The 8,105-nt window shown below is 38.6% G+C and overlaps 2 protein-coding genes across 2 annotated transcripts in view; one reads left to right on the plus strand and one right to left on the minus strand.

The window, feature by feature from the left end:
* Nucleotides 1–1,867, plus strand: part of LOC146461936 (coiled-coil domain-containing protein 180-like) — a 47,247-nt gene extending 45,380 nt beyond the window's left edge. Inside the window, exons 45-47 of the mRNA XM_085086332.1 lie at nt 297–389; nt 658–734; nt 1,361–1,867. Coding sequence (XP_084942458.1) covers nt 297–389; nt 658–734; nt 1,361–1,489 — 299 coding nt within the window. The 3' untranslated portion in view covers nt 1,490–1,867. The remainder of the gene's footprint in view (nt 1–296; nt 390–657; nt 735–1,360) is intronic.
* LOC146461937 (AFG2-interacting ribosome maturation factor-like) lies at nt 1,736–6,000 on the minus strand. Its single transcript, XM_085086331.1, has 5 exons — nt 5,650–6,000; nt 4,524–4,600; nt 3,842–3,944; nt 3,035–3,153; nt 1,736–2,289 (listed from the first exon to the last, which is right to left on the minus strand). Exons 1-5 carry the CDS (start codon nt 5,913–5,915, stop codon nt 2,246–2,248), a joined length of 609 nt encoding a protein of 202 aa, XP_084942457.1. The 5' UTR covers nt 5,916–6,000; the 3' UTR covers nt 1,736–2,245.
* Between the last annotated feature and the right edge of the window lie 2,105 nt (nt 6,001–8,105).

Consider the following 8,105-nt stretch of genomic DNA (forward strand, 5'->3'; position numbering starts at 1 on the left):
ATTTTGTGTCACAAAATGCATGCAGGCTGCCATGAAAACTACTCTGTACGCCATAAAATTTAATGCAAACAAAATGTTAAAATCGAGTCCGCAAGTTGCTTTTACCCAACTCGTCCCAAATCGTTTATTCAAACGTGTGTAAATGGGAGAAAAGTGTTTGGTTCGTACCGTTTCTCCGCCGGTGTTTCGGCTGGGAAAATAAGAAGGGGCAGTGTGAAGAAAACAAGACACCGAGGCAAATTTAACCCCGAATGGTATTGTTTGTGCTCGTAAGAAACATTTTTCTCTCATTTCAGACAAACTGACGCCATTCCCTTCAGGTGGAACGACTTGGGAAGGACTTCTAACCAACGAACTTGTTCTGGAAGAGTCAGTGGACAAAAAAATCAATATCCTTTTGTTTTATTCTCAAAGAATGTGAAGTCAATGTCAGTTCTGGTTTAATATTACTACAGAAGGAGGTGGTCCGCTTAATGAAACTGCAGGACCCTCTCAGTGCTTTGTCTTTTTCCCGCGAAGAAGCCTTGGTGCCATCGTTTCCTTGATATCTGGGAAGAAATCCGAGTGGTTTTCGACACTCAGATTCACCTTTTTCAGTAAATTATTAATTTTCGGGCTGGCTTCCTAAACATTCAGATTTTCCTTAACGTTTATCACGAACTCCAACTGTAAAAACCGTCAAGACAACGCCGGGACACCTGGCGGTTATCAAATCACGTAACAAGGCATACGAGGTGAGATGCGTTTTAAGTTTTGACTACATTCCGGTTCATTCACTCTCTTCTCCACAAAGGCCTCTTTCGCGCTCGAGCGGAGACAAATAAGGAGAGTGAAATAAAGAAAAGCGCGGGGATCGAGCGGAGACAAATAAGGCCGGACTGGAAAGAGTGAAATAATGAGGAGCGAGGTGGACGATGGGATGGAAGTCGTACCCCGCGCCACTTTTCCCCTATTTCCGTTTTTCCTCCCATTTCCGATTTTTCGCTCCCTCTTTTTTTCTTATGAAAAAGAAAGGTTCGATCACGTTTGCGGAAAAGTATGCATTCCAAACTGGGACTTCCGCTACAGAGAGCACAACAACAAACAAACTTTATTTACCCCCGAGCAGCTCTGAAAATATCAAACGGAATGGTTCAAGATGGCAGTTTCGTTACCATATACAAATCTCATTTTCACTCTGGACTTGAACATAGGTGTTTGCAATATCACAATATGGATCCTTCGGGAAATGTGCCTCAATATGATGCTTTTCCCCGAAAGCTTTTGGGAAAATCTCCTAACTAACGTTCATTACTTCAGCTAAGTTTCTGAAAATCTGAAAACAGATTACCTTTTACCTACAATATGTTACTTCCTGTAGGATTATAAAGAAAAGTTCGACGCTCGACTGACGGCCATTCGAGAAGCAATGAACGCTCAAATACAGAACGAAGAACGATGGACACGAAGCTGGCAAAGATCCATCAACAAAATCAAGGAGCTTTACTGAGAGAGAATTAAACTTGAGTTGCGTTGAGTTTAGGAGTGATTCCAGTGCACGGGCGTGTTATCAGCATGATTCTAACACTTCTTATCTTTATTTCTGCCATAGACGTTATCCTAAATCTCAAACTATAAAGCTTTCTTTATACATACTTTAATAACCCTTACTCAACCTTTATCGCACTCATGCGTTGATTTCTTGTTAGAGATGCTCTACACAAAGGTGGAAACACATAAGCAAGGCACACAAAAATTGCACTATTGTTGTTGCCTTTATTAATGTTGTATTTGTACAGGTATTTATCTGGTTTGAATCTTAGAAAAAGAAAGAACTAAGATTGTAAAAAGAATGTAAATAAACAGGATCTTATCAGTAGGTGCTTGTTGAAGTGTTAGGTGTTGTTGTTGTTGTTGTTGTTAAGTTCGCCCCTTGAAGGCATTAAGATTTCACTGAAATATCTATACCTGTGTCCAGGATAACACTGCGATACTGCAGTTTGCTTATTGCAGCTTTGCAGTTAAGGAATGGACTCTTGTACACCGTGCAATGCAAGTTGGCGATCGGGAACAATTTTCGGCCTCTCGTTTAGGCAAATCTTTGTTGCAGTCTTGTATGGCCCTAAGCCTAAAGACGTCCAAAGAATTCATAGGCCATGTTTGCTTCTAAGAGCACGCCAGACACGGCGATATATTGAAGTCCATGTTGGATCTTGGTTACGTTTGCTCTGATGATCATGATGTACTGCAATTCAAGGATTGACATTCAAGCTCTACTTGCCAAAAACACTGCCACTTGCTCCATGATATCTGTGAAGTAACGTCATAAATATGTATTTTAAACAATGTATATTCGCCTCAAGCAAAACATCCAATTCAAGTGACTATGCAGATTGAATCAGTAGCATGTAGCTCAGTGTTGACTGTGGTCACAATTAATTTTGTGTCATCCTTTTCGTTAGCCTCCCACGCAGACGTTCTTAGGGGTTCGTCACTCGTTCCTGCCCCACGAACGTCTGCTGAAACGAACAGCCACTTCCGTTCGTCGGCAAATTGCCTTTGTCTGAATAGACCAATCAGCATTGACTCATTATGACAAGTAAAGCCAATAACATACTGCGAAACAACGGAAATCATCACCCGTGGAGATATTTTCACTTCCGGACGTGCATATAGTTTATACGATTGAAATTTTTCCTTCCACAACACCCTGCATTTTCTTCAGTGATTTCACTGAGAGAAGCGGCAAGAATTCCAAGATTTGCCAATTTGTATACCTGGTCTTTTATAAAATTTACCAGCGGCGAAACCACAACAACAATCAGTGACCAGCCATGTTGCCAAGCCCCAGTTTTCTCCCTGCCAACCCTCCACATAATTTATTCAGCATTAATTGCATTAATTGAATTAGACAAATAGAGTAAATCAGGCAAATCAAAACCTGGTGGCAGCATTCACATGCTATCATGTCAAATTCCCAGAGCTTGAGACTGTGTAGAGGGTGTACTGTAGTATCTTAGCCCCTGCCCCAAATGCTTTCTTTAGACTGGCTTGCCTCGTATTTTGTGAGCATGTCTGTCCTGTGTGGAGCCCCATTCTCTGATGACTTGGTCTACATTCACCATTGGTGTTGTGTATGTTATCCTGCTAAGCATGTCTGCTTTGTCTTCATATCTGGATTAGTTTGTCAAGAAACCACACAGATTTATTGAGAATGACTCCCACTTCTCACCGCCAGTTGAAACGTTTGTACATGCTTTAGTGTACCACTTCTCATTCAATTATAAACAGTGGTGGATTTAGGAACTATTGAACTTTGAGGACGATTTAGATCTTGACCTTTGCAATCCTTGAGCATTTTCAGTGATTTCTATACTCCCACTACTGTGCTTTATCATAATATTACACAGAGCGATTTTCGATGTCTTTTCCCACCCAGAATATTTTTAAACATGATTTCATCATTTTCAATTGAGTTTCAGTAATATTTTCAGTCCATTCTTTTAGGCTTTCAACACTTGCGTAAAGCCTCTAGGAGTTTGGGGACCTCGAGTATGTGCCCCAGTCAATGCACAGAGTATATTAAATTTAATCCCCACTGATTTTCAGAAAAAAATTTCTTCAATGGAGTAATATAATCTATTTGGCCCCAAGCATGTTCATTGTAATAACAGGACTGTATTTAAACTCCTCCACATAACAGTTATGCCACAAAAACAAGTTAGAGGCATTGGTGCATTAAATATTTCATGAATATCAATCATGTATGTTGCAGACTAAAGGCACTCAGTTGCCATGCCAGGTTAATTTAGAGTAATTTTTATGCCAGGTTAATTTAATGTACAGTAGTTTTCAAGGATACAATTCATGGTGGATTCTCTCCATATCACTGAGCCACTCTAGGAGATCTGCTATTGAGGGCCGAGTGGAGGTTCCCTCACAAACCACAGACATCGGAAGAAAGCCTGACAGAAAAATATTCCTCATTATCTCAAATGCAATTCGAATGAAGAAATCATTGTGACTTTCTAGGACAAAATGATTGGAGGACTGGGTAACTGTTTGGTACAATTTACACTTTATTTCAACATTGCCAATTGATGCAACTTTCCAGGAACATTAGAAATGTTGCATCGTTTTACATGTACAGTGGCAGCTAATATTTCTAAAAGCATGCTGTGCACCTGTAAACGTGGATGAGATGATGGGAATTACATGTAAAATGACCTGGAAAGTAATCTCATGAATGCTAATCAACTTAAATTGGAGGGGCATTTCTCACACACATGACCATGCAGGAACTTAGCATATTCTATTTGACCAGCTTTGCCATACAGTGTATGGTGATTCCCAAACAATTGCTCCACCAAAGGGCATAAACCTCTGGAAAGGATATTCTTTGTGCTGCTGTATGGAATCACCTGTCAAAAAACCATATCCACAATCTGGGGTGGTATTTTGGTGTCTGTATGCAACAACTCTAAATTTGAATCATCTCTGGTCAGTAAATAACTGCCTTACTTAGGTAAATTATTTATGCTTACTTGAATGCAGAGTGTAAACTTGCATGCTACTAGACCAAAGTGTTGACATCTTCTTTGCAATACGTTTAAAGATGTCCCTGAAATTAAACCAAGAAGGATCAATGCTTCCTGCACCAAACATGTATATGTGCAATTTGGATTATAAGTTGTCATGTTCATCATTATAGAAAGGCAAAATGTATCTTAAATGCATAATCATTCCCCTTGCTTTTGGTACAAAAAATAAATAAATAAACAAGCACTAATAATATTGATTCAGCCTTTTATTAGGGAAGAAAAAAACAAAAACATTTAACAGGTTTAAGAAACTTTATAAGGCCCACCTGATGTCTTGTCAATCAAATAATATATGTTCTGTTTAATGATCAAACATAATAGTATGTAACTTAATGTAATAATAATAATAAAAATAATAATAATAATAATAATAATAATAATAGAGTTAAAAATCATAATAATAATAATAATAATAATTGTCTGCTTATATTTTGATCTTTGTTAACGCTGCTGTTGCTGCTGCTGATGATGTGTTGTCCTTTTCCTTTCTTTTTGTTTGTTGTTGTTGTTGGTTGTTTGTTTGTTTGTATGTTGTTTTTTTGCGTGTTTTTTTGGTTTTTATTTATTTATTTATTTTTGTTTTGTTCTTCTTTTATTTGGCTTGTCCTGTTTAGATTTCTTGCTTGGTTCAGTCTAGCTCAGTGTCATTTCTTTGTTTACTTAAAAGTAGGTGGTGGTCAACTAGAAAGCCTTTGCTACTTTGACCACCACACACATTTTATAATTTGTACTGTATTTATTTTTATCTTGTAATCATCTGTTGTAATACTTTTCTTTCTATGTTAATGTTGTGTAAATAGTGTGAAATAAATGAACCATGAACCAGGTGGGATTTTCTTGGGATCAATATCTATTTGACCACACTGTTACTGCTCAAACTTAACCGGTGTGCATGGACACTTGCCACTTCAACAATACAGCTCCTCCACATGCAGCCTTGGATGAAGAGGAAATCAGTTCTCCCTCTTCATATCCACTTATCTCCCAGCTGAGAAAGGTTGTCACTTTTGAATCACAGTTGACTAACCCACATAATTAACCCTGAATTAACAAAAGATTAATAGCTTACATATCCTCCTGTAGTTTTGCCATAATACATTCCGTTTGTTTCAGCAGTTTGTATTGAAGCTTCTGCTTCAAACCATCAAAATCGCCAAGCGGGGAACTCATGAAGTTTGCCTTCTCACACGAGTGTAGCTGTTCTAAGGGGCTCCTCAACGACTGAATTTGTTCGGTCGAGTGGCGATCGGTTTCATTCCACAATTTAAGTTGCCGTTCGACTTCCCTGTAAGATTTTGCAATCTTTTCGAGGCAAAGGGATTCCTTTCTTTCCATCCCATCACAATCCAGGGGAAAACTCTTAATTTCCAACAGATTTTCAGTTCCTCCGCAGATCCGCCATGTTTATTCACACTATGACAGCGGAGTTCATTCGTAAATAGCCTTCGTTCATATAAACGGTCACAAAGAATAGCTTACTCAAACCAATCAATCAATCGATCAATCAATCAATCAATCAATCAGGAGTAAAGTGGTCTCGGGTAGAAGGATCACCCACCTAACAGAGCTACCCTGGTCACGGCATTAGTCAAGAAACTACGCCACAAAATCTGTACTCTATGCAACTGGGTAGAAAAGAAGAATTGACTTGACTAAAACAAGTTTTAAATTTTCACGTCTCAACAACATTTTGTACATATTTTTAGCACCCTTGTTTTTTTCACGAATTTTTTCCCACTTTTGTAAAGCGCCTTAATTAGAACTTTTGGATTTTGGCGCTATATAAATTTTTATTATAATTGCAATTGCAATTGTTAGGAAACGAAACTTAACCAAAATCCAAGTTGCGCCATGCTGGAAAAAAAAAAATAGCTTTGCGCATACCCAACGGTGGGTACCCCGGAGTATTTGTTAAAGGGAGGTGCGGAAACCTTTTGGGTTTTTTTAATTTAACGATTGAGGACGGCCTTTTGGGAGCTAGAAATTTTCTGGTGGACAATTCTGGGGAGGTACGGTATTTATGCGGAGAGAAAGGAACATTTACTAGTTATCGTTACGATCTGGGCCGTTGGTCCTTCTTGCGTCCAGTTCAGTACCCTAATCAAGTAATCGTACTTTTTTGGTTCTGACAACTTCGACTTATTCGTACCTTCCGTCAGCAATATCCCTGGGTGCCCCTCCAATCCCCACCCCAGGGGGATCTTGTGAGTTGCCTACTGAGCCAGAGTAAGACTTTGCCAGCTACATGAGTTAGTAATGGGAGTAATACCTCAGCAAGATGTAACTGCTTTCTTTATTATTTTTAAGTCCACTTGTAAAATGAATTCTTCTGGTAACTAACAGTACTCAAGATATCATGGATAGAGACTTAAGGGATCTCGAGGCTGTTTCGAAAAGGGCTGCCTGTATTTAAATTAATCAATCAGTCAATCAGTCAATCAATCAATCAATCAATCAATCAATCAATCAATCTTTATTGTTTATACGCGAAATCGTATCATGTTACATAGTCTTCCAAAGAGTCGTGCATGAACTTACTAGTTTGACTCTAATTTGTAACAATCGATTTATTAATAGTTTAGACAACTTCAGCCAGCACAGTTGTGTCACTATGCATATACGAAGAATTGACTCGACTAAAAAAAAGTTGCGAAAAGCATTACTTAAAAATATTCTAAGAAACCACACAACACTTTTTAAATTTGAAAACATGTTTCGACAGAAACTTCTGCCATCTTCAGTTTCAATTACAAAGCACAGAGTTGAATATAAAGTGTAAACCAAAATGCTAATTAACTATAAGCACAAAGGAAACATGACAATGTAAAATATTACAGAGAAAGTTTTAAATTAACATGATAAAGTTGATGATTAAGTGTGGGTTTTTCCCATTGAATATGAATAGCTTCTTTTATCTTAGGTTGAATGGTGGTAGGAGCGTGATCTAGGATGCTGAAACAGTCAGTAGTGCACCAAGTGCGGCAATGCTCAGAATTTTGTAAGTGTTTAAAAATGTGAGAGGTCCTGTCACTGAAAATGTGCTCACGTACGCGCGTGGAAAAATGCCGGGTGGTTTCGCCGACATAGCAGGCATTACAGCCCGCCCCACGAGGGGCACGATCCTTCACACTGAGCACGTTACCGACTTTAAAGGATGAGAAAACTAACTTAATATCAATGCTGTTACAATAACGTTTGACAAAATGGCGAACCTTTTTCTGCGTGATAATAGAAAAAGGACCAATGTAAGGTAATTTAAAGTAAAGACGTAAAAACTGAAAAAAAAAAGCCACGTTTCGACGCTAGCTTAACGTCGTGATCAATGCAAGCCGATGCCATTAGAAACAAAATAGGCCAAGGACTGGTGTTTAAAGTATATTGTGTAAGTCTGTCTACATAGAGAGCGGTTTTTAATGGAGTGTCGAAAGTAATTTCGCGTTTGCTTTGGTTTTGCTGCTTTTACTGCGCTGTGTTATTGGTTGGCAAAGTTGGCACTATTTCCTCAACCAGTGGGAAGCCAAACCA

Source organism: Pavona decussata, unplaced genomic scaffold, assembly GCF_977016875.1.
Source record: "Pavona decussata unplaced genomic scaffold, jaPavDecu1.1 SCAFFOLD_193, whole genome shotgun sequence".
Lineage (NCBI taxonomy): Eukaryota > Metazoa > Cnidaria > Anthozoa > Scleractinia > Agariciidae > Pavona > Pavona decussata.

Bases quoted from the DNA above. Each gene is read 5' to 3' on its own strand.
- LOC146461937 (XM_085086331.1), bottom strand. From the start codon at position 5,915: ATGGAAAGAAAGGAATCCCTTTGCCTCGAAAAGATTGCAAAATCTTAC. The intron at 3,945-4,523 runs GTAAGCATAAAT...TTTTTCTGTCAG, and splicing joins AGTTTACACTCTGCATTCAA to GCTTTCTTCCGATGTCTGTG. The intron at 3,154-3,841 runs GTATCCTTGAAA...AAACTAATCCAG, and splicing joins GAGAGAATCCACCATGAATT to ATATGAAGACAAAGCAGACA.